Here is a 26,393-nt window from a genome sequence, read left to right on the forward strand (position 1 = left end):
GCTAGAGAACATAGATTTAAGGTGATAGGCACAAATTTAAAGGAGATCTGGGGGCAGGTTTTTCCACATACACAGGATGTTGCACACACTGTTCAGTTAAATATTGTTTAGCACCTGACCTGTTTAGCGCCATCCATAGCACATGTGTTTAAGAGTAAAGAATACACTTGCAAAAAATGTGCGGCACTATGACAGCCATAAAATGGCAAAGCAACGTTTTGAAGCAGTAGCAAGTCATTTTTTGTTCACTGGACAATTAGCTTCATTGAGAATTATTGTTCTTTCATGACGCGAGTATGATCTGTTGATCGTTTCAGAAAGAACGCAAGCTCTTGCAGAATAAAAGACTGGATTTAGATGCGGCGAAAGCAAGACTGAGGAAGGCAAAAGTCTCAGAGTCCCGTTCGGCTGTAAGTAAAGCGCGTAAAAATTGTGCCATTTAAGGGAGGCACGATGGCGCAGCGTTAGAGTTTGTACATTCTCCTCGTGACCGTGTGGGTTTTTTTACGAGATCGGATTCCTCCCGCACTCCAAAAGCACACATTTGTAGGTTAATTGGCTTGGTATAAATGTAAAACTGTCCCAGGTGTGTGTAGGATAGTGTTAATGTGCGGGAAACGCTGGTTGTTGCGGACTCGGTGGGCCGAAGGGCCTGTTTCCACGCTGTTTCTCTAAACTAAAACTAAACATTCAGTGCCTAATATATTGGATATTCTGAATGAAGATTAGTGAGGGAAGTCTAGTGCAGAGAGTTTCCATGCTTATGAAATTTGAAAGTGATTTCTATTAGATTAAATTAATTCTCGAATAATTTTAAGCATAATCATTGTATGACAATAATTTGGTTTGGAAAATTGTGTGCAAAATTGCAGAGAAACCAAAATTAGATTTCTTCTAACTATGCCACATTTTGAGTTAATGTAGTTTTCCAGTGCATAAGTAGCTGATTCAAAATGCCATAATAGATTTGTGTTAAGGACACTGTGAATACAACTCGATGAAGTATAAATTTAGTACTTACAAATGTAGATGTGTAATGTATTGTGAATAGTTTAATGGACCATGTCTCTGATAGCATTCTCACCTCAAGTCAGCGATTATAGATTCAAGTACCATTCCAGATACTTCAGCACTAATATGTAATTGAGTGCATGTTTCTGATGAGATTTTAAACCGAGTTTCTGGCTTTTGGATGTACATTAAATAAAATCCCTTTGGAACTGTTTCAAAGAAATATAGAAGAATGGGGCCGGCGCAGTGGTTGAGTTGCTGCCTTACAGCGCCAGAGACATGGGTTCGAACCTGATCACGGGTGCCATCTGTATGGAGTTTGTACGTTCTCCCAGTGACTGCGTGGGGTTTCTCCGGGAGCTTCAGCTTCCTCCCACACTCCAAAAGACGTACATGTTTGTAGGTTAATTGGCTTCGACAAGAATTGTTAATTGTCCCTCGTGTGTAGGATAGTGCTAATGTACAGGGATCGATAATCGGCCAGGACTTGGTGGGTTTTGCCACACAGTATCTCTAAATTAATCGAAACTTCCACTCTGTGCGTTGCCAATATTTGGACCGCAAGCTAAATCGCTTGTACAAATCAGCTGGTTAATATCATGTTGCTGCCTGTGGGAGCTCGGTATTCAGAAGTCAGCTGACACACTTCCTGCATTGCAACAGTGACTAGACTTGAAAAATATTTCAATTCTGGTAATATACTTTGGTGTTCCCAGTTGTACAAAATAACAGCACAATCCAAATTGTGTAATAATGGTCATAAGGAGCAGAATTAGGCCATTTGGCCTATCAACTCTACTCCACCATTCAATCATGGCTGATCTATCTCTCCCTCCAAACCCCATTCTCCTGCCTTCTCCCCATAAGCCCTGACACCCGTACTAATCAAGAATCTATCAATCTCTGCCTTAAAAATATCCATTGGTCTCTGCAGCCTGTGGCAAAGAATTCCACAGATTCACCACCCTCTGAGTAAAGAAATTCCTCCTCATCTCCCTCCTAAAGGAACGTCCTTTAATTCTGAGGCTCTGACGTCTAGTCCTAGACTCTTCCACTGTTTGGATACAACACAGTGCTGACAGAAACTTTGTTGTCTGCTTCTAGTTCCTAATCAGTGTTTTGTAGTTCAAAAGCTGAAGGAATTGGCAAAATCTGAGGAGAGTGTCTTGAACAGATATAAATTCATATATATAAACCCATAGCTTTTCCTCTAAATTCACTGAGGTCCAATAAAGATAAATTATGGAGACTAAAACTAAACGTGACCTTGGGTGGCAGTGTCTGTATCACAATGTAACATGTCCTTGCTTGCTTTATGAACTGTCATGATCCAAACATTGGTCGGGGTATTATTTAGATTTGAGATCTGCTTTCATGATAAATCAATGTTCTAAGCCAGGGGCCTCCATACTTTTCAGCACGAGGGCCACATTATATACTTGGCACATTCTTGCGGGCCTTAGGAAAAAATAAAGCGTCAGTTTTATAAATTTAATTACCTCAAAAAAGTTTAGACTAGGTTACGTTCGATTAGATAAGGAAGGGTTAAACTAGGTTAAGTTAGATAGGTTAATTTTTTTAAAAAGAGCTTGAAATATTGGAATATATATACCGTAGGTATACAATTATTTATAAAACAAAAAAAATACAGTGACCACCACTGGGGGAGATGGGGAGAGAGAGAGAGAGGGGTAGGGGGGGGGGAGAGTCGGGGTAGAGGGAGCAGCGGGTGAGATCCGGAGCACGGGGAGGGGGAGGGTGTCAGAGGGTCCGGTGAAGGAGCGCCGCCACTTGCGGGGGCTGCTCTCTCCCTCTCTTTCCCCTCTCCCAGCGCCAGTGAGATCTGCGCCGCTGCTCCACTCTCTTCCCCGGCCCCGTCTCCCTCTTATGCAGCGAAATAAGAACAAACACACATGTAGTTGTTGTTCAGAAGCCCCACATCCCCGGGGTGAGCGGCGGCGGTGAGGAGGGAAGTTTCACTTGTGTTTGTTCTTATTACGCTGCTCTAGAGGGAGACGGGGCCGGGGAACAGAGTGGAGGAGCGGCGCAGATCTCGCTGGCTCTGGGAGAGAGAGGGAGAGGAGAGGGAGGGAGCAGCCCCTGCAAGTGGTGGCGCTCCTTCACCGGACCTTCTGACACCCTCTCCCTCCCCACGCTCCCGCTCTCACCCGCTGCTCCCTCTACCCCGACTCTCTCTCTTCCCCACCTCTCTCTCTCCCCAGATTGAGCGGCGGCGAGGAGGGAAGTTTCCTTGAGTTTGTTGCGCTGCGATCTCTCGCCCTGTCCCGGCTCTGGGTCGGTGGCGATCCACTCTCCGGTGAACCTTCACCGGCATCTTCTGCCTGCAGTCCCCGCTGTCTCAGAGCTTGCCGCGGTCCGGATAAAATCTCGTGACGGGCTGGATGTGGCCCGCGGGCCGTAGTTTGGAGATTCCTGTTCTAAGCTAATCGGGATCTTGGTTTAATCCCCAAAACTAAACCCAGTATTCCCAATTTTTGTCAAGAGCTCTGTTCAACTGATAGTGTATGTTACTCTTTACATTTTGTGGTGGTGTTGGGTTAGAAACAGAAAGGAGGAAGTTTTATGTCTATATATTAAGCAATTTGGGAGGTTTGGGAATTTATTGTGTTCCTGGCAAAAGAGCATGCTCGGAATGGGAGGAAGATTTTTTACCAAAGCAGTGATCTTCATTAAGAATTTTTAAAGGAACAATTACCACATGTAGTCCTTAATTATTTTTCTACTCAATAAATGGTTTTCCATTTAAAGCATATCATCAGTACTAATTGAAAACGTTAGTACCTCAGCCTGTTCTTAAGAAGACTGTTCAAAATATATTCAGTGATTGGAAACGTGTGACTAGAGCAGCACAGTGGCAGAATTGCTGACACAGCACCAAAGACCCGGGTTTGATCCTGACTGTGGGTGTTGTCTGTACAGAGTTTGTACGTTCTCCCCATGACCTGGGTGGGTTTTCTTTAGGTGCTCCGGTTTTCTCCCACACTCCAAAGGTTAATTGGCTTCAGTTAAATTGTAAGTTGTCCCTAGTGTGTGTAGGATAGTGTTGGTGTGCGGGGATTGCTGGTCGGCGCGGACTCCGTGGGCCGAAGGCCCTGTTGCCGCGCTGTATCTCCAAACTAAACTATCTAAAAATGGAGGGCATAAGATATGGGTAAGGGGTGAGAAGGAGTGAGGGAGAGAGACTTCTTACCCAGGGAGTTGTTGGATCCTGGAAAGAGTGGACTGAGTGGCTGATGGAGGCAAGTAATGTCACATTTGAATTGGCAAGGCATTAGAAAGCCTTGGATAGGTAAGAGATCCGAATGGTTGTGGTGGGCCGAAGGGCTTGTTTATGGACTCCAACTCTACTGAGGAATAAAGGATTTGGTTAAAGCCCCGAAGTGCAGGAATATTGTGTGCGAAGACCACTGAAGAGGGTAAAGAGAAAATATATTGTACATTAAAACAGAGAGAGTTAGCGATATAAAAGACCTATGGGGCTGTAAAAAGCTGTATGAAGAGTTATGAGACAGCAGTGATTGAAGCGAAGGGGTGATGAATTAATACAGGTCTGGTCATGTGCTAGCTCTTGCTAACCTTAATATGATTAAATCTGAAGGAACATCGAATCTTTCCCAAGTTCTGAAGATACTCTCTCGATATTCTAATGGATAGGACCCCTACTTTGTGTGTGGAAATAAAAATAACCTACTCCCACGGTAGTGCATCAAATGAGTGCATTTGTAACGGCAGGTTCACCAGCAAGTGTTGGAAAAAAAACTGCAGATGCTGGTTTAAATCGAAGGCAGACACAAAATGCTGGAGTAACTCAGAGGGTCAGGCAGCATCTCGGGAGAGAAGGTCTCGATCCGAAACGTCACCCATTCCTTCTCTCCCGAGATGCTGCCTGACCTGCTGAGTTACCCCAGCATTTTGTGTTCAGCAACAAGTGTGTTGTTGACTTACTTGCGAGACCTTTGGGATGGTGCTGCATTGAGCAGGCACATTGCCCTTTTATATTTGTGTCGGTTTTGGTGCCTTGCTTGAGCTATTACCACGTTTCTTGCTTTGGTTCCAGTAGCACTAACAGTTCCTTGCAGAAGGCAGAGATTTGTTTCTGCAGTCAGAATAGTTTACATTTGAATGCAGACTATATTGAATTATAAAATCAACAGTATGAATTGATGAGGTAAATGCAAATTTTCACCTCAACAAATGTATGAAAGACGTAGGTGAAATTTAAATAAATTAACAGCAATAGGGGAAGTCACTTTTGAGTGCATGCACATTTTGTATAATCCACATAGCTATACAATGAAAGTAAACTCATGGGATTATTTAACATATTAGAGTACAAAGTCACAGTTAACATGTTGGAGGGATGAAGATTTTTGAGGCCAATGTGGCTGCTCATCCATTAACTTGTATTCTCTTAGATCTTAGTAACTTAGTAACATGTAACTTTTTCACACAAAGGGTGGTGGGTGTATGGAATGAGCTGTCAGAGGATGTTGTTGAGGTAGACACTAATGCAACATCTAAGAAACAATTAGACAGGTACATGGATAGGACAGGTTTGGAGGGATAGGGGCCAAACGCAGGCAGGTGGGACTGGTGTAGATGGGATATGTGGGTCGTAGTGGGCAAGTTGGGCTGAAGGGCCTGTTTCCACGATGTATGACTGACACGTGAAATAGTAAACCTTGTTGTTGGTAGTTGGATGCTTTAAGAACCTAAGTAGTAGTTGAGAAGCCCCTTGCCCAGTTGACCATTCACCAGGATAATGGCTGATCCTCTTGACAGATCCACTTTCCAACCTGATCATCAGTGGGTTCCACTGAGTTATTACAGCACTTTGTATATTAATATTTGCGGATTTCCTTACTTAAACATCTGTTGCTCTGTCTTGAATGTACCCAATAACCAAGCATTCACAGCCTTTCTAGTTAGAGAACACCTTTTGTAGTCCTCTGCAAAAGGAACTTTCTTAGTCTGGCCTCCGTTCAAAATGCTTGACTCTTGAGTATCCCCTAGATCTAATCTTTTCATCCAGAAGGAAACTGTCTCGACATCTACACTGTCATTATTACTTGACTTGATGAAAACACTTTTTTTTCTAAATACCACTTAGTATTGACCAATATCACTTAACTCCCTTGCAGTTTAAGTCCTTCATCTATGTTGCGATGACTCCAAGGCACATACATCTTCCTTTGGATACATAGAACCATGCTGCATACACAACACTAAATCTGTTCTTGTCAAAGCCTTGTACGATCCTTATTTTTATTTTAAAGCCCCCATGCAATAAAGACTAATGTAGCAATTACCTTCTGAATTGCTTGGGTGGCATAGCTGACCGAACTGCTATTTCACGGCGCCAGAGATCTGAGATCGATCCTGACCTCGGGTGTTGTTTGTGTGGAGTTTGCACGCTCTCCATGACGGCATTGGTTTCCTCCGGTTTCCTCCCGCATCCCAAAGACGTGTGGGTTTGTGGGTTATTTGGCGTCTGTAAATTAATTGCCCCCAGTGTGTAGGGAAAGTGGGATAACATAGAACGAGTGTGAATGGGTGATTGATGGACAGTGTGGCCAAAGGGCCGGTTTCCATGCTGTATCTTTCAATCCTTTAATCAATCATAAAACCTGTGTGAGTTTACTTTCTGCATTTCATAAATGAATATGCCAATATCTTTGTCTACCAACACGTACTCGTTCCTCATCATGTTTTTCCAAATAAATATTCTTTCTAACCCTAACAAGCTGCTCAGCCATTTGTCAAAATATTTTTTCTTTTGTGAAGCATTGTTGAGCATGCCAACTCATTCTGATTTTCTAACAGAAAATTTTGGAACTACATGCGTAGGAAGGAACTGCAGACGCTGGTTTAAACCAGATAGATGCAAAAAGCTGGAGAAACTCAGCAGGACAGGCAACATCTCTGGAGAGAAGGAATGGGTGACATTTTGGGTCTCCACCCGAAACATCACCCATTCCTTCTCTCCAGAGATGCTGCCTGTCCCACTGAGTTTCTCCAGCTTTTTGTTCACTTTCTTGTTCACCCGCTATTCAAGCTGCGTGGTTACATTTACTCCCTTCCAATTGCCGGGAGCTATCCAAGAAAGGCTCATGGTAGATGATCGTCACAATGTGTTTGTTGTACTTGATCAAACTTGAGCATGGGCACATCTAGTTTGAAAATGGTCAATTGCCAACTTTTTCTTCGTAAAATAGCAAAACAAAAATAATACAATTTTTATCATGATTTGATTATCTGAAAAGTCCAGATTGGGTTAACAGGTCTAAAATAACTTCCCTACAAATACATCTAGCGGTTACTACAAGAATCTTCGAAAGATAAAACAAATTTTGGGGGGGATTTGACACGACAAAAATCAGAGTTATGTCTTGTCCACAGACGTGGGTATTGCTGCTTAATTCCATTGCAATTGTCATATTTTAGTTGGATTGAAAACAAGTTTGGATCCAAACTTGTTTAAAACTAGATACATATTTACCAAGTAAACAGTCATGTACCCAAATATGCTGATCACATGATTTCCAGTTCTGTGTTGGTTCTGGGGTTAAGCAGAGAAGTATATTGACTGGTTGCCACGTCATTATTCTGTGGGGATTTAACAAGCATTTAATGAAAAATGATGGACATGACTCCTACTACAGGAAGGTATTGGATCTGTGCTCACTGTCTTCAGTTCGGCAAATTACAGGTATTTTTGGCATCATGCTCCCAACAAAAATCAATATTTTAGAAGGCGAATAGAGAAGTTAGGGAATAAAGAAGTTAATTGGTAATTGGAACAGCATGTGATTATGCCAATCAATTATAACATTTGCTTTTAATTGCTAATTAAAGTTTGTTGCAACTTGTACAGTGCATGGCTCTTTGGCGTTTTTCACATAACCTAACGTAATCTTTCTAACATGTGTTTCTTGTCCTTCTCTACTTTACCTGAATGGTCTAGCAACTAAACGCTTCTCAGGCTGAAGGAGACAACCTTATGGTAAATTTATCTAACATGCTCAACTTGCTGCATGTAAAATGGCTGAAGGTTTGTTAGCCTTGTGAGTCTTGACTTTAAACTTGAATGCCTACTCTTGCTATCTCATCTAGGTGTACCTGAGTTGACAAGATTTTTCTTGTTACCTCAGGTAAACTGAATTTCAATGGGCAAATTCACTGTTATTTTGAAATCGTTTTTTACCTATTTCATTCCCGTTTACACGGATTCCATTTTTCTCCTCTGGTTCAGTGTTTTAAATCCTCTCGATGAGACACTTGAGACTGTAGATGTTGGAATCTGGAGCAACAAACAATGCTGGAGGAACTCGGGCGGCACAGTGTTGCAGCATTAGAGTTGCTGCCTCACGGCGCCAGAGACCCGGAATTGATCCTGACCTTGGGGTGCTGTCTGTGCAGAGTTTGTATGTTTCCCCCTGTGACTACATTGGGTTTTCTCCAAATGCTCAGTTTTCCTCCCACATTCAAAAGACATGCAGGTTTGTGAGTTAATTGGCTTCTGTAAAATGCCTCTAATGTGTAGGATGCAAAAGTGCGATAACATAGAACTAGTGTATGGGTGGTCGATAGTTGGCATGGACCCGGTGGGCTGAAGGGGCTGTTTCCACACTGAATTTCTAAACTCTAAACTCAGCAGATCGTGCAACATCTGTGGTGAGAAAGGTACTGCCAATGTTAAAGTAAACTAGAGTTGCTGCTGAATCCTCTGAGATCACCCAGAAGATTCTGGAACTACAGATGCTGGTTTACAAAAAGAAACACAGTGCTGGAGTACTTACTCCAGCACTTTATGTCTTTTTCTCATCCAAAAGATTGGTGTTGCTCCAGATTCCAGCATCTGTAGTCTCATGTGTCTCCATGTAATCCACCAATATTTCCACAGATGGGATTACACATTTTTGCTACAAAAAGTTGTAATGAGATCAAACTGAATTTTCAGTTCTCCGATTCTCCCGTTTTTGGGAATGCTGTCTAAATAGTGTGTAGATGCCACAATTACCAAATGTCTGCTCGCCAATATTTTGGGAAGAGAGCAAGAGACTGCTTATTTTCAAATTGATGCACGCGGCTTTATAAAACTGAAGTGATCTCCTATTCCATTACCAGGGAATCAAAATGGTTTGACAGAACCTGGTCTCTTGAACACCCTTTAAACTGAGCCCTGATTATTATATATATATTTTTTTTCCCTGCACCCTTGGCCCACCGAGTCCGTGCCTGACCGTCGATTCCCTATTCAACACTATCCTACACCATCAGGACAATTTCCAATTTTTACCAAAGCTAATTAACCTACAAATCTGTACCTCTCCCAGGTCCAGTCTACCACAGATCCTTCTAGCATTGTTGGGATCACAGGAAAAGTTATTATTACATTGTATCTGGAAAAGGATCTGAATTGCAGATGTTTAGGGGTAATTGGAATAATATCTAACAGCACAGAAATTCTGCCTGACCAGCACTTCCCAAGTCTCGAGAGTAAGAATGTCAGAGATTTAGTGAATTTCAATTTAAGTTATTCATTCAGGTCTTACTGGGTGTCATTGAGCAGCAGTATTTTGATAGCAAGAGGAGGTATTGTGGTGTTTTTATTCCATTGCTGTTTCTGTTTCTTCACATCTTCTAAAATTGTATGATTTTGTTACAAGCCCTTTCAGTGCTGAAGGCCCTCATATTTTATTTTAAAACACTTTTTTTTTAAATTAAAATTTTTGCCTCACAAACAGATGCCTTTGAAGTATCTAATCAGTGTCGTTTGGATAACCTATGAACTTTGGTCTGGCTGAACTGTACTGAAAGAGTTTTTAGCTCAATTAGAGAAATGTTGCTCTTAATAGTAACTGAATTGGTGAACGTGTGGATCAAGTTACACTTAAATGCTGCAGTTCAAAGCAAAACCTTTTGCAAAGGTTTTTTTTTATACATAAATTAAAAAACCTGGGTGTTCTTGGTGGTCATTTGGGCAACATTGTTCAACATTGTCCCTCTACTGCCTTATACAATAGTGGCACCTTCTTGGGAAGTTATCCACTGGTGAATTCAAAGCTGTTTTATTCTGGCTCCTCTTCAGAATTGTCTCGCTGTATCCCTTCCTTGCGGTTATGGCAAAGCTGCTCTGGATCGTGGACTACCTCAGATCCAACTACCACTCGCCCTGGCCTCCTTCACGGTAGCCTCATTCATGTTTAATTTGCTCTGTATATCCAAAGTAATAGTTATCCCTCTGGTGCAGATCCTGCGCACTCCTCAAAGTTACTTTTTGTCTTTCATGTTTTATTTCCTCAGACTGAGGCACAAGTGTATGGTGGGAGGTACGTGTGTGCTTTACAAGTCAACTTGCCTTCCTGTAGAATGTTCCACTCCCACTTCAATGAAAGGTCATCCACCTGAAACATGAATTCTGCTTTCCACACAGATGTATGCAGATCTGCTGTAAATTTACAAATTTCTACAACCGTTTGTTGCCCGCTTCCTACTTTGCTGTGATCCAAAGTTTCTTATGCAAACCTAAATCCACAAGGAACAAAGAACTGCAGATGCTGGTTTATACCAAAGATAGACACAAAGTGCTGGAGTAACCCAGCGGGTCAGGCAGCATCTCTGGAGAAAAAGGATGGGTGATGTTTTGAAGTCTGAAGAAGGGTCCCGACCCAAAACGTCACACATCCATTTTCTCCAGAGATGCAGCCTGAACCACTGCATTACTCCAGCACTTTGTGGTGCATTGTTTCTGGCAGTCATACTTAGAGTGCAGAACCTTAGTGCAGTGTCTGTAAAACCACTGGAAATGTTTTACAGACTGCGGCTATACCTAGTGCAGTTCTGCATAAACACTGTGGGCCAAAGAGCCTGCTCCTGTGCTGCACTGTTCTATGGGCATCTTGGTTGACATGAACAAGTTGAGCTAAATGGCCTGTTTCTGTGCTATACTACTGCAGCTAAAAGGCGATAGACACAAAATGCTGGAGTAACTCAGCAGGACAAGCAGCACCTGTGGAGAGAAGGATTGGGTGACGTTTCGGGTCGAGACCCTTCTTCAGATTAGTCAAGGAAAAGGGAAACGAGAGATATAGACAGTGATGTAGAGAGATATAGAACAAATGAATGAAAGATATACAAAAAAAGTAATTATGATAAAGGAAACAGGCTATTATTATCTGTTTACTAAGTAAAAACAGGAACCTGGTGCGACTTGGGTGGGGGAGGGGTGGAGAGAGAGAGAGAGGGAGTGCATGGGTGACTTGAAGTTAGAGAAACCACTGGGTTGTAAGCTGCCCTAGTGAAATATGAGATGCTGGTTCCTCCAATTTGCAATTCGCCTCACTCTGACAGTGGAGGAGGCCTAGGACTGAACTTTGGTAACAGGCTATTTGTTAACAGGCTCCAGCAGTCCACCCTACCCCCAGTAATTGCTTCTTCCAAACCCGGCCTCCAATCTGTTTGCTTTCCTTTTATTGCATCAATAATGTCCTTCAACTACTTCCCTCAGTAGCAGATTCCACAGTCATATCACTCAAGAATTAAACTCTTTAAGCAAACTCTAAAGCAAAAGCATTACTCCAGATCCACTTTATGAAACAATTTCATAATTCTCCTAGTATTTAATTTGTAGTTTAAACTAAAGCAATAGCATTTCTCCAGATCCACTTTATGAAACAATTTCATAGTTCTGCTAGTATTTGATTTGTAGTTTACCCTTTTTTACATTATCAATGGGGGGAGAGATAGATCAGCCATGATTGAATGGTGGAGTTGACTTGATAGGCCGAATGGCCTAATTCTGCTCCTATCTCTTATGATCTTATGATTACCACTTTGGCGTTTTCACTGTGACAAACTATTTTTAAAATCATCTTTACTTCAAGAGCAGCCGCAGTGAGATAGGATGGCACAGCTGGTCGAGACTCTGCCTCGCAGTGCCAGAAACCTTGGTTTGGTCCTGACCTGGGGTGCTGTCTGTGTGGAGTTTACACAGTCTTCCTGTGACCGCCTGGGTTTCCGCCAGGCGCTCCAATTTCCAACCGCATCCCAAAGATGTGCGGGGTTGTAGGTAGATTGGCCTCTATAAATTGCCCTTAATGTGTAAGGAATGGATGCAAAAGTGGGATAACATAGATTTTGTGTGAACGGGTGATCGATGTTCAGCGTGGACTTGGTGGGCCGAAGGGTCAGTTTCCATGCTATATCTCCAAACTAAACTAAATCTTGCAAGATAAATGTTACGCGGCATTGGTATTTCAGACCTTGAAATTGTTGCTCATAAAGCTTGCCATTGTGCCCATTTTATGGCATGGAGTATTGTACTATGGTTGTGACTTGGCCTACTTGCAAACCAGTGGCCATTTTGTCAACATTTCAGGGATGACTAGCAAATCGCAATACCCTTTGAAGAGCTGTGTTATTCTGCATTGTCCTTAAAGTCGCTGCCACAGCTAAATTCACTTAATTCCCAATTTTTTTCACGAAGTCTGTGGAAGAAACTTTTTAAAATTTTCATCCCCTCCCCCACATCTTGTAGGCAGTGCAGTGAATGCCAGGAATTCTGTTTTTTTTTTTAAAGGAGCATCTTTAAATCAGAAGATAAGAGATGGCGGTTACTGGAATCTAGTACCCATAAACCAGAACACTGGAAAAACTGAACAGGTTAAGCAGCACCCAGTGGAGGCAAAGGTTGTAAGTGGGTATTTTGCGCCAAGACCCTGCCCAGGGACTGTGAAATGAGAAGATTGCCCATGTTTAGCAGTACAGGTCCGCCATCTATTTTCTGGCAACTGGTGGTCCGGCCCCTCCTTTAATCCAGACAAAATTCCCTTGCGCGCCTGTGCACCCCCCACCCACGGAAGTCTACCTGAAAATGTGCCACCTAGGACAGGTCATCTGGACCCCCGCGCTAATCGGTGGGTCGAATTTCCCCCCCAGCCGGGGCAGGCAGATCCGTTCCCATGACCGAGTTCCTCTGTTGGTCCGGCAAAACGGATGATCTCAAGGCTCAAAGAACCAAGGGTGGCGAGAAAATAATGGTGCACCTGCACACGGGGAGGTGGAATAGAGGCTGGTGGGGTTTAGGTGGAGCCAAATGGGGAGGGGATAAGGAGACAATGCAACCGTGCAAACGATGGAGGTGGGGAGGGGATGGGAGAGAGGAACAAATGGAGAAAAAAACTAGTGTGTGTGTGGGAGGAGAGCAGCCTGAGTTACCCAAAACTGAAAATTCACCAATCTTATCATTGACATACAAGGAGAGTTAAAATGACATTTTTGCATATCCTATTAATTCTCATTCCCTCATTCTTTGTCCTTGGCTTTCTCCATTGCCAAGGAGAAGCCAGGTGCAAATTGAAAGAAAATCTTGGGTCCATTACAACCCAAAGGTATGAATATTAAATGTTCCAATTTCAGGTTACCCACTCTCTCCCGCCAACCCCCTCCCCCCGACTCATCTGTCCATCTAGTTTTCTTTTCCCTTTGTGTCGAAAGGAACTGCAGATGCTGGTTAACACCGAGAAGAGACCAGAAATGTTGGAGTAACTCAGCGGGACAGGCAGCGTCTCTGGAGAGATGGAATGGGTGACGTTTTGAGTCGAGACCCTTCATCAGACTCCATCTGAAGAAGGGTCTCGGCCCGAAACGTCACCCGTTCCTTCTCCAGACCCGCTGAGTTATTTCAACATTTTGTGTCTATTTTCTTTTCCCTTTGTTCATTCTTCCCATTCCCACCCCCCACCTAGTTCCTTCTGTCCACCATCCTCTCCACATCTCTCATTCTGCCTATCACTCACCAGCCTCTATCCCACCCCTCCCCTCCGAGCTAATGGTACATACTGTTCCTTCCTGGTCCCCCTCAGCACTAATGCAGGGTCTTGACCCAAAATATCGACTTGTACCTTTTGCTCCACAAATGCTGCTTGAACCCTTGGTTTTCTTTTAATCCTCTGTTTGCAATGCTGATACATCCAAGTCTGTGGATCCTGGATTTGATACTGAGATGGATCTTAGCTGCCGTCATAATGTACACAATTTCTAATGGACATTGTGTATGTGATCATTTTTAGGAAGTGCTGTAGAATTTTTTTTTAGTACTGTCGTGTTTGTCAATTTTGAAAATCCTTAAAGCCAATTTTTCAAGTATTCACAATTGGCATCAAGTTATCATAAAGTGGGCATATGAATGAAGCAGAGGAACAAATATGTGGATCCAAGCTGAGAGAAACTCATAGATGTAATCAGAAGTTCAAAATTAATCTTCAGCTAAAGAGCATGCAGCATTTGTGTTTGATTTCAGTTTAGTTTTGTCATCTTGCATGTATTTCTTCAGTCACGAATTTTGTTATTAAGCAGTAATTAAAATAGGCTGGTTTGTCAGCTGTTTTATATCAAATCTGCATTTCCACAAATATAATGTAAATTAGTGATTTTGTTTGTTTAAATGCTTGACAGCTTTGGGCAGAGGAGGTGACAAATGTAAGTAAACAAAAACGTAAAAATGTTTTCTTGCAATTATAAAGTTGAAACGTGTTATATTGAGTGAATACTTTGTCACATGTGACAAGTCTAAGTGAAATTCTTTGCTTGCATACCCGAGGTGTACCCAGTCTGAAGAAGGGCCTCGACCCGAAACGTCACCCATTCCTTCTCTCCAGCGATGCTGCCTGGCCCGCTGAGTTACTCCAGTTTTTTGTGTCTATCTTATGGGTATATCTTGGTCCCCCCATGCCGGGCCTTCCATTGTCCATTGGCGTAGAAACTTGGGGTGATATTTGAATTGATTTATTAAGGGGGAAAGTAACAACTTCTGAACCGAAATCAAGAGCACGGGGCAGTACGGTGCGGCACTATCCCAGCGGTAGAGTTGCTGCCTTTCAGCGCTTGCAGCGTCAGAGACCCAGGTTCGATCCCCACTACGGGTGCTGGCTGTATGGAGTTTGTAAGTTCCCCCCATCACCACATAGGTTTTCTCTGAGATCTTCGGTTTCCTCCCACATTCCAAAGACGTACAGGTTAATTGGCTTGGTATAAATGTAAATTGTCCCTAGTGTGTGTAGGATAGTGTTAGCCTGTGGGGAGCGCTGGTCGGTGCAGACTCGGAGGGCCGAAGGGCCTGTTTCTGCGCTGTATCACTAAACTAAAAGTAAATAACAATTTCAATATTAAAATGAGCTTTTAGAGTAGGAAGTTCTGTTATTGTAAAATGGCTTCCTCTTCCCAGCGCAGTGTAGTTCCAGCAGTGATGGATGCCATTGTGCAACACAGACGTGTTGGTGTCACATCTAAGTTCTGTATCTCCTGTGATGTGGGTGAACTGCACTGAGACAATTGCCAAACTTCCTGTAGCGTTAAAGCATTAGAAGGCAGCATGAAAGTGGTTAAGAAAGAACTGCAGATGCTGGTTTACATTATCATGAAAATGCACCCACAATGCTGGAGTAACTCAGCGGGTCAGGCAGCATCTCTGGAGAAAAGGGACAGGTGACGTTTCAGGTCGAGGCCCTTCTTCAGACTCAAAACTCAGATGAAAGTGGCACTGCTTAGATTCAGTAAGGGATCAGTTAGAGAATTTGATGTTTGGTCATTAGCTAAGGAAAAGCAAGAGGGCACCTGGAATAGACAAATCAATCTGCCTGCAAGGTGGTGCAGAGGTAGAGTTGCTGCCTAACTGTGCCAGAGACCCAGATTCAATCCTGACTACGGGTGCTTGTCTTAATTGAGTCTGTACGTCCTCCCAAGGACTTACGTGGGTTTTCTCCGGGATCACTGGTTTCCTCCCACACTCCAGAGGTTTGTAGATTAATTGGCTTGGTATCGATGCAAAATTGTCCCCGGTGTGCGTAGGATAGTGTAAGTGTGTGGGGATTGCTTGTCGGCTCGGACTCGGTGGGCAGAAGGGCCTGTTTCCGCGCTGTATCTCTAAATTAAACTCAACTAAAACTAATTTGTTTTGCACATTGTGTTAATTTCCTTTGGGGAAATCAATTGTTTACTTTATGTAACAGCTAAGATTTTACAAAAAACACATTTTAAACCAGTTTTGTATTCTGGAAATTCCTAATTTTCAAAAGAAGGCAGAGAAGACTTAAGAGGGGAGGACCTGAGCTATAGGGGGAGGTTGGACAGGTTACGACAATTCCTTAGAGCACAGGAGGATGAGGGGGTGATCTTGTAGAGGTGTATAAAATCATGAGGGGAATGGAAAGGGTGAATGCAGAGTCTTTCACTCAGAGTAGGGGAATCAAGAACCAGGAGGCATAGGATTAAGGTGAGAGGGGGAAAGATTTAGTAGGAACCCTAGTAGGAACCCTGAAGGGTAACGTTTTCACAGAGAGGGTAGTAGGTATATGGAACAAGCTGTCAGAGGAAGTAGTTGAAGCAGGTACAAAATCAACATTTAAAAGACATTTGGATAGGATAGGTTTGGAGGGATATGGAGCAAATGCGGACCAGTGAGACTTGTGCAGATGGGGCATGTTGGTCGGCATGGGCAAGTTGGGCTGAAGGGCCTGTTTTCATGCTGCACAACTGTATGACTCTACGAAAGTTTTCTAAAGGAAATTATGCTATTGTTTCCTTTAAATGAATATCCAGCATCAGCAATAATTGATTGAGCACTTATCCTGGCATTGTAGCATGTATTTTTGTAGTAAACGTTGTATTTATATGCAGGAAGCTGTGATTAGATTTGCACTGCATTATGATCAAAATGTTTAGTGGCATACAGAATTTTTTTTTAAAAAGAACTGTTTTTCTGCACAGGCTGAGCAGGAAGTGCGAATCACACAGAGTGAGTTTGACCGCCAGGCCGAGATCACAAGACTTCTGCTTGAAGGGATCAGCAGTACACATGTAAGTTGTCCTTCTATGTCTGAAGGAACTGCAGATGCTGGTTTAAACTGAAGATATAGACGCACAAAATACTGGAGAACACAGCGGCTCAGACAGTATCTCTGGAGAATATAGCCGAGGACATTGCGGGAAACTAGAGAGGAAATTGCGGGAGCCCTGGGTAAAATTTACTAGTTGTCCATAAATGCAGGAGAGGTGCCGGAAGACTGGAGGGTGGGAAATGTTATACCCCTCTTTTCAAGAAGGGCTGCAGGAAAAATGCTGGGAACTATAGCATTTTTCCCAGGCTTAACATCTGTAGTTGGAAAGTTACTAGAGAGTATTCTGAGAGACAGGTTATGCAGGCATTTGGATGGGCAAGGCCTGATTAGGGATAGTCAGCATGGTTTTGCACAAGGGAGGTCGTGTCTCATAAATCTGGTTGACCTTTTTGGTCACGTCTTCAAAAAAATCAATGAGGGCAGAGCTGTAGATGTGTACATGGATTTCAGTAAGGCATTCAACAAGGTTCTGCATGGTAGGCTGCTCTGGAAGGTTAGATCTCATGGGATCCAAGGCGAGATAGTTGAATGGATAGCAAATTAGGTCCATGGAAGGAAGCAGAGGGTGATGGTGGAAGGTTGCTTCTCGGACTGGAGGCCTGTGACTAGTGGTGTGCCTCAGGGTTCGGTGCTGGGCCCGTTACTGTTTGTCATCTACATCAATGATTGGGATGAGAACATACAGGGCAAGATTAGCAAGTTTGCTCATGATACAAAAGTGAGTGTGTTTGCAGATAGTGAAGATAGTTGTGAACAATTGCAACAGGATCTGGATCGATTGGCCCGGTGGGCGGAGGAATGATTAATGGAATTTAATACAGAGAAGTGTGAGATGTTGCATTTTGGGATGTCGAACAAGGGCAGGACCTACACAGTAAATGGTAGGACTCTGGGTAGTGTTGTAGAGCAGAGGGATCTAGGAGTTCAGGTGCATGGTTCCTTGAAGGTCGAGTAGCAGGTAGATAAGGTGGTCAAAAAGGCTTTTGGCACATTGACCTTCACCAGTCAGCGTATTGAGTATAGAAGTTGGGAGGTCATGTTGTAGTTGTATAAGACGTTGGTGAGACCGCATTTAGAATATTGTGTTCAGTTCTGGGCACCATGTTATAGACAATAGGTGCAGGAGGAGGCCATTCGGCCCTTCGAGCCAGCACCGCCATTCAATGCGATCATGGCTGATCATTCTCAATCAGTACCCCGTTCCTGCCATCTCCCCATACCCCCTGACTCCGCTATCCTTAAGAGCTCTATCTAGCTCTCTCTTGAATGCATTCAGAGAATTGGCCTCCACTGCCTTCTGAGGCAGAGAATTCCACAGATTCACAACTCTCTCTCTGAATTTTTTTTTCCTCATCTCAGTTCTAAATGGCCTACCCCTTATTCTTAAACTGTGGCCCCTTGTTCTGGACTCCCCCAATATTGGGAACATGTTTCCTGCCTCTAACGTGTCCAACCCCTTAATAATCTTATACGTTTCGATAAGATCCCCTCTCTTCCTTCTAAATTCCAGTGTATACAAGCCTAGTCGCTCCAGTCTTTCAACATACGGCAGTCCCGCCATTCCAGGAATTAACCTAGTAAACCTACGCTGCACGCCCTCAATAGCAAGAATATCCTTCCTCAAATTTGGAGACCAAAACTGCACACAGTACTCCAGGTGCGATCTCACTAGGGCCCTGTACAACTGCAGAAGTACCTCTTTGCTCCGATACTCAACTCCTCTTGTTATGAAGGCCAACATTCCATTGTCTTTCTTCACTGCCTGCTGTACCTGCATGCTTCTTTTCAGTGACTGATGCACTAGGACACCCAGATCTCGTTGTACGTCCCATTTTCCTAGCTTGACACCATTCAGATAATACTCTGCCTTCCTATTCTTACCACCAAAGTGGATAACCTCACACTTATCCACATTAAACTGCATATGCCATGCATCCACCCACTCACACAATCTGTCCAAGTCACCATGCCACCTCATAGCATCTTCCTCACAGTTCACACTACCACCCAGCTTTGTATCATCTGCAAATTTGCTAATGGTACTTTTAATCCGCTCATCCAAGTCATTAATGTATATTGTAAATAGCTGTGGTCCCAGCACCAAGCCTTGCGGTACCCCACTAGTTACTGCCTGCCATTCTGAAAGGGACCCATTTATCCCCGGAAAGATATTGTCAAGCTTGAAAGGGTTCAGAAAAGATTTATGAGGATGTTGCCAGGACTAGAGGGTGTGAGCTATAGGGAGAGGTTGTGTAGGTTGGGTCTCTATTCCTTGGAGTGCAGGAGGGTGAGGGGCAATCTCATAGAGGTGTACAAAATCATGAGAGGAATAGATCGGGTAGATGCACTCTTGCTCAGAGTAGGGGAACCAGAGGACATCGGTTCAAAGTGAAGGGGAAAAGATTTAATAGGAGTCCGAGAGGTAACGTTTTCACACAAAGGGTGGTGGGTGTATGGAACAAGTTGCCAGATGAGGTAGTTGAGGTTGGGACTATCCTATCTTTAAGAAACAGTTAGACAGGTACATGGATAGGACAGGTTTGGAGGGATATGGACCAAGTGCAGGCAAGTGGGACTAGTGTAGCTGGGACATTGTTGGCTGGTGTGGGCAAGTTGGGCTAAAGGGCTTATTTTCACTCTGTATCACTCTATGACGCTAAAAGGAATAGGTGACGTTTTGGGTCGAGACCCTTCGTCAGTCTCAAGTCTCAGTCTGAAGAAGGGTCTCGATCCGAAACGTCACCTATTCCTTTTCTCCAGAGATGCAGTCTGACCCGCAGTGTTACTCCAGCATATTGTGTCTGCCTTAAGTTGTGTTTTTTTCTTTGCCACTGCACTTGTTCTATTGTGCTTTGACCTCACTCTGCTTGTTCTGTTAACAAGCCCCAGTGAAATTACAACTCTTACTATTTTGCATTCACGGGCCTTAAAACACTCTTTCAGTCCTTGTCTTGTGGTTGATTGCCAAATTATCTCCATTGTTGTTTTCTCTTTGTCCCTATTCCCCTCTAGGCACATCACCTTCGCTGTTTGCATGAGTATGTTGATGCCCAAGTGATCTACTATGCACAATGCTATCAGTATATGGTTGATTTGCAAAAGCAGCTTGGAAGGTAATTTGGATTTGGAATAAGAACCTCTCTTTTTTTGTTTTTCCTTTCTTTGGTGTCACAGGGGAGTAAAGCAATTTAAAAAAAAATTGCATTCACTTTGTGATTTTTTTGTGTATAGCTACACATCCACTAATTTTCTGCCTTGTGAAAAATAATTGCCTTGGGACAGACATCTTTAGATTATGAATGGGGCATGAATAAACTAAGCCTTGCTTACTGTTCCACATCACATTTTGCTCTATTCAACAATTATTAACATATTATTAACATGGGATATGCATCAATATTTTACAACACGCCAGTATAGATTTTTTTAATGAAAATGAACAGCAGATGCTGGTTTATACCAAAGGTAGACACATCGTGCTGTGTGAACTCAGTGGGTCAGGCAGCTTATCTGGAGAATATGGGTCAGAGGGTGATGAATCTGTGGATTTTTTTGCCACAGAAGGCTGGAGGCCATGAATGGATTATTGTTATGGATTGATAGATTCTTGATTAGTACGGGTGTCAGGAGTTACGGGGTGAAGGCAGGAGAATGGGGTTGAGAAGGAAAGATAGATCAGCCATGATTGAATAGCGGAATAAACTTGATGGGCCGAATGGCCGAATTCTGCTCCTTTTACTTATGACCTTATGAAAATAGATAGGTTTCAAGAAGGGTCCCGAACTGAAATGTCACTTAGCCATTTTCTCCAGAGATGCTATTTGGACCTGCTGAGTTACTGCTGTACTCTTGTGTCTATCTTTAGTTTTTTGTAAAGTTTTGTGTTGATGTAGTAACAGTTTGCAACTGTTAAGATAAGCTTAGTGGGAATGACTTATGATGCGGCTGTTTTTGGCTGTTTATCCACATTCATGTTTAACATTTTATTTTCTAGTTTTCCGACCTCGTTTACTTCCAACAACAATCAGATTGCCGCAGCACCAGTTTTATCCAACACCGTGGCACCATTTTCTGCATCTTCAGTCCCACTATCCACGTTAAACAATCCAATCGGTGCCACTGGTACGCTGTCGTCCAGTGGCGCAAGAAAAGCTCGTGTTCTCTACGATTATGATGCTGCAGATAGCAGTGAGTTGTCCCTTTTAGCTGATGAGGTGAGCAAACAATTGTCAACATTTGGGTGTTATTCTTATGCCACTGAATAAAATACTTCCTTTGTTTAGTATTAGTTTAGAGATGCAGCGCGGAGACAAGCCTTTTGGCCCACCGAGCCCATGCCGACCAGCAACCCGGCACACTAACACTATCCTACACACACTAGGGACAGTTGACAATTTTACCAAGCCAATTAGCCTCCAAACTTGTACACATTTAGAGCGTGGGAGAAAACTGGGAGAAAACCCACGTAGGTCATGGGGAGAATATACAAACTCTGTACAGACAATACCCATAATCAGGATTGAATCCGGGTCTTTGGCGTGGTAAGGCAGCAACTCTACCTCTGCGCTACCATGGCTGCCCTCTCTCCGGATAATCGATAAAACTCCTTTTGGAGTTGTGGGGCATCGGAGAGGTGTCCAAATGTCCATTATTTATTGGATACAGCTTATCATATAGAACAGTAGAGCGCATGACCAGGCCCTTCGGCACACACTGTCTGTGCTGAACACGGTGCCAGGACTAACTCCCATCTCCCTGCACATAATCCATATCCCTCCATTCCCGGCAGTCACGTGCCTCTCTAAATGGTATCCATCTCCGCCACCGTCACCGGCAGTGCATTCCAAGCACACACCACCCTCTTGTCTTTAAAAAAAACAACCACAGAATGGTCCCACATACCTCCCTCAAACTTTGCTCATGTCATCTTAAAGCCATGCTCTTTCGTATGTCTATTTCCATCTTGGGATAAGGATTCTGTCTATCTTATCAATGCCTCTCACCATTTTATGTACTTCGATTAGGTGTCCCTTCAACCACCAGCGTTCCAGGGAAAACAATCCAAGTCTGTCTGACCTCTCCCTGCAGCTAATTTCCCCCTAATAGACAATAGACAATAGGTGCAGGAGGAGGCCATTCGGCCCTTCGAGCCAGCACCGCATTCAATGTGATCATGGCTGATCATTCTCAATCAGTACCCCGTTCCTGCCTTCTCCCCATACCCCCTGACTCCGCTATCCTTAAGAGCTCTATCTAGCTCTCTCTTGAATGCATTCAGAGAATTGGCCTCCACTGCCTTCTGAGGCAGTGAATTCCACAGATTCACAACTCTCTGACTGGAAAAGGTTTTCCTCATCTCAGTTCTAAATGGCCTACCCCTTATTCTTAAACTAAGGCCCCTTGCTCTGGACTCCCCCAACATTGGGAACATGTTTCCTGCCTCTAACGTGTCCAACCCCTTAATAATCTTATACGTTTCGATAAGATCTCCTCTCATCCTTCTAAATTCCAGTGTATACAAGCCTAGTCGCTCCAGTCTTTCAACATATGACAGTCCCTAATCAAGGCATCATTCTAGGATACTTCCTCTGTACCCTTTCCAAAGCCTTCACATCCTTCCTGCAATGGGGTGAGTGTAACTGCACACAATACTCTTAAATGTGGCCTCACCAAAGTCCTATAAAGCTGCATCATGGCTTACTGATTCCTATACTCAGTGCTTTGACCAATGCAGGCAAATACACCATACGCCTTATTTACCACTTTACTGATCTTCTGCTCGTATAGTTTTTAACTGCAGAGTGCTGAAGCTGATTTGACCATCCCTACACTTCCTAGGCTTTCCTGGTCTCTGCGGCCCAGTTGCTGCCTGCCTTAGTTGGCCAATCCTTCAGGACATTTTAATGAGGAACATTATTGTCAGAATTTCCGAATTAAAGGACGCTCTTTTGGGAAGGAGCTGAGGAGAAATTTCTTTAGTCAGAGGGTGGTGAATCTGTGGAGTTCTTTGCCACAGAAAGCTGTGGAGGCCATCAGTGGATATATTTGAGGCAGAAATAGATAGATTCTTGATTAGTACAGGTGTCGGGGGTTATGGGGAGAAGGCAGGAGAATGGGGTTAGGAGGGAGAGTTAGATCAGCCATGATTGAATGGCAGAGCAGACTTGATGGGCCTAATGGCCTAATTCTATTCCTATCATTTATGACCTTATGAGAATCATTTTACCATTGAAATTCACTCCGTAAGCCTAGAGGTTATCAGGAGTCAAATGTCAAAGTGTGACTTTGATAAGGTTTCTTTGACTTCCGATTGTTTACTTGGTAGAAGCTTACGATCCTTCTCTCCAACCCTGGCTATCTGATACGGCTCTTCCTCTCCCCTGCCCAGTCCATCACGGTTACTGACCTGCCCACTATCGAAGGAATCGTACAGGAGGCGTTGTCTCAAAAAGGCAGCCAGCATCATCAAAGAGCTACACCACCTTGACCAACCTCTCATTTCACTCCCGCCATCAGGGAAGAAGGTATAGGAGTCTGAAAACTAACATTTGGGGCAACATAGTGGTAGAGCTGCTGCATTACAGCGCCAGGGACCGAGCTTTGAACCTGACTACAGGTGCTGTCTGTGCGGAGTTTGTACCTTCTCCCAGTGACCGCCTAGGGTTTCTCTCGGTTCTCCGGTTTCCTCACACACTCCAAAGATGTACAGGTTTGTAGGTTAATTGGCTTCAGTAAAAATTGTAAATTGTCCCTTGTGTATAGGATAGTGCTCGTGTACGGGGATCACTGGTCGGAGCGGACTTGGTGGGCTGAAGGGCCTGCTTCTGCACTGTGTCTCTGTGTAATGTCCAGGTTGAGTAACAGCCTCTTCCCAATAACCATGAAGGCTATTGAACACTAGGAACTCCGACTAATCTCTGAACTACCAATTGCCTAGGGACTTTCGGCTTTGTTTAGTTTTTGCACTATGTTCAGTTTTTCATTTATTGAACTTTTTTATTTGGTTATTATATAATCTATTGACTACTGTGTTTACAATTCTGTTTTGCTGCTGCAGGTAAGAATTTCATTGTTCCGTTTCGGTAGATACGACAATAGATGCCACTCTCATGTGCGTTTATCCAACGGTTTAATGGAGCTTTATTTGTCACCTGTGTAACTGCCCAGTGAAATTCGTTTTGTATAACACATGTGGGCGGCACCATTATTCAATGTCCAAAGTCCAGTCGGCCCATGTGCTCGATGCACTGGAGCAGTTGCTGCAAACCGACATCCCTCTCCCCTCCTCGTCCGGCCAACTTTGTGTCCCGAGGGCACCTCCTGCAGCCGACCCTGAAGGCGCTGGAGGCATTACCCCGGTTCACCTTCCCACTGGCCCACTCCACGCTTCCGACGTTTCCAGCTCCGTCCCGGTTCCTGAGCGACAAGCCTTTCTGGTGAGCACCGTGCCCACGGCACCTCGGGAAGGCCATGACTGTCCCCACAGCTCTGTCCCCTGTGGAATAACAGACATGTTTTATTTTTCAGGTGATAACTGTTTACAGTCTGCCAGGTATGGACTCTGACTGGTTGATGAGCGAAAGGGGAAATCAGAAAGGAAAAGTACCCATTACATACTTGGAGCTCCTAAACTGAACTGTTGGTTGTAATTGCAATATTTAATTGCAGCTAACTTTGTATAAAGCAATTTATGAAATGTCTTCCACACATGTTGTCCCTGAAATGTTTGGGTCCATATGAGTTCCATGTATGACTAAACATGTGTGTCCGTTACTGCACTCATCCAAGCCAATATATAACTCCCTTGCTTTTGAAATCTTTTAATATTTTGTGCCATGAATGTTATTTGCTAAGAAATATCTGCTTCATTTTCTATTTAATATTTCATTCTCGCATATATTAGTGATTGGAAAAGCATTTCTTTATTAAACCAACTTGAATACAACATCTCTGTATTTCTAAAACCTATTACCAGAAACATGGAATTTAACTTTAAAAAAAAAAATTACATGTGCTTGACTAAATGTTAAAAGTGATGTGCAGCATCGCCAAAATAAAACAAAGTGTCAAAAGATCTCTTTCCTTTATGTATTTGTGTACTTGGACCGTAGAACCATTGCAAGCATAGGCACTCAAGTATTTAATAAAACCTTTGTCCTTGTTAGTCCTGAGGTGGGACCTGTAAGGTAAGGGGCGGTCACGGTGGCCCAGCGGTAGAGTTGCTGCCTTACAGCGAATGCAGCGCTGGAGATCCGGGTTCGATCCTGACTACGGGTGCTGTCTGTACGGAGTTTGTATGTTCTCCCCGTGATCTGTGTGGCTTTTCTCCGAGATCTTCAGTTTCCTCCCACACTCCAAAGACGTATAGGTTTGTAGGTTAATTGGCTTGGTAAATGTAAAAAAAATTGTCCCTAGTGGGTGTAGTTAATGTGTGGGGATCGCTGGTCGCCGCGGACACGTTGGGCCGAAGGGCCTGTTTCCACGCTGTATCTAAACTAAACTAAAACTAAACTGCAGACTGTTAATTTCCTGTCCCTGCTCCATCTCCTGCAATGTTCTTTTGGCTAAAATCAACCAGACATTTCATGCCTTTGTAACGACTTTACCTTTCAGTTTAGTTTATTGTCATGTGTACCGAGGTATAGTGAAAAGCTTTGGTTGCGCGCTGACCAGTCGGCGGAAAGACAACACATGATCAAGCCATTTTACAGTGTATAGATACATAAGGGGTTAACGTGAATAACTTCAAGCAGTGAATATTCGCCTACACAAGGCATGGTGGAAGTAGACGTCGTTAAATACATACGCCCTCACAATAATGGACCTCTATAGAGCAGATTTCAGTTCTAGCGGACCGAGGTTGCCGTTGCACCACACCCCCCGGTCCTCCAGTTACCCAGTGAGCGCCCCTATGTGGCGGGAGCTTACGGTTGTGGGAGCGGGGAGAGCGAGCAGCACGAAGATGGCTTGTGTACCGGGCCCGTCCCTGGCCTAGGCCCACGTGTGTGGTACCGGGTGCTCTGCTGCTCCCCGACCTGGGAATGTTCACAAGTAATAGGAGTAGCATTAGGCCACTCAGCCCATGGAGTCCACACCGCCATTCAATCATGGCTGATCTCTGCCTCCTAATCCCATTTTCCTGCCTTCTCCCTGTAACCCTGGACACCCGTTCTAATCAAGAATTTGTCTATCTCTGCCTTAAAAATATCCACTGACTTGGTCTCCACAGCCCTCTGTGGCAATGAGTTCCACAGATTAACTACCCATGACTAAAGAAGTTCCTCCTCACCTCTTTTCTAAAAGAGCGCCCTTTAATTCTGAGGCTATGACCTCTGATCCTAGACTCTCCCACCAGTGGAAACATCCTTTCCACACCCGCTCTATGCCTTTCATTATTCTGCAAGTTTCAATGATGTCCCTCCCCCAACCTCCAGTGAGTAGAGGCCCAGTGTTGTCAAACAT

The 26,393-nt window shown here is 43.7% G+C and overlaps 1 protein-coding gene across 5 annotated transcripts in view; it reads left to right on the top strand.

The window, feature by feature from the left end:
- The window catches only part of LOC144598255 (endophilin-B1-like), a 43,732-nt gene extending 18,727 nt beyond the window's left edge, over positions 1–25,005 (top strand). Inside the window, exons 5-12 of one of the 5 annotated variants that reach the window (XM_078408175.1) lie at positions 318–410; positions 7,997–8,083; positions 10,124–10,222; positions 14,491–14,514; positions 16,801–16,890; positions 19,944–20,044; positions 20,926–21,145; positions 24,459–25,005. In XM_078408175.1, coding sequence (XP_078264301.1) covers positions 318–410; positions 7,997–8,083; positions 10,124–10,222; positions 14,491–14,514; positions 16,801–16,890; positions 19,944–20,044; positions 20,926–21,145; positions 24,459–24,566 — 822 coding nt within the window. In that variant the 3' untranslated portion in view covers positions 24,567–25,005. The remainder of the gene's footprint in view (positions 1–317; positions 411–7,996; positions 8,084–10,123; positions 10,223–14,490; positions 14,515–16,800; positions 16,891–19,943; positions 20,045–20,925; positions 21,146–24,458) is intronic. The other 4 variants (XM_078408176.1, XM_078408177.1, XM_078408178.1 and 1 more) reach the window with 4 other exon arrangements.
- Positions 25,006–26,393: the final 1,388 nt, after the last annotated feature.

The sequence above is a fragment of the Rhinoraja longicauda genome, chromosome 11, assembly GCF_053455715.1.
Source record: "Rhinoraja longicauda isolate Sanriku21f chromosome 11, sRhiLon1.1, whole genome shotgun sequence".
In the NCBI taxonomy this organism is placed as follows: Eukaryota; Metazoa; Chordata; class Chondrichthyes; order Rajiformes; family Arhynchobatidae; genus Rhinoraja; species Rhinoraja longicauda.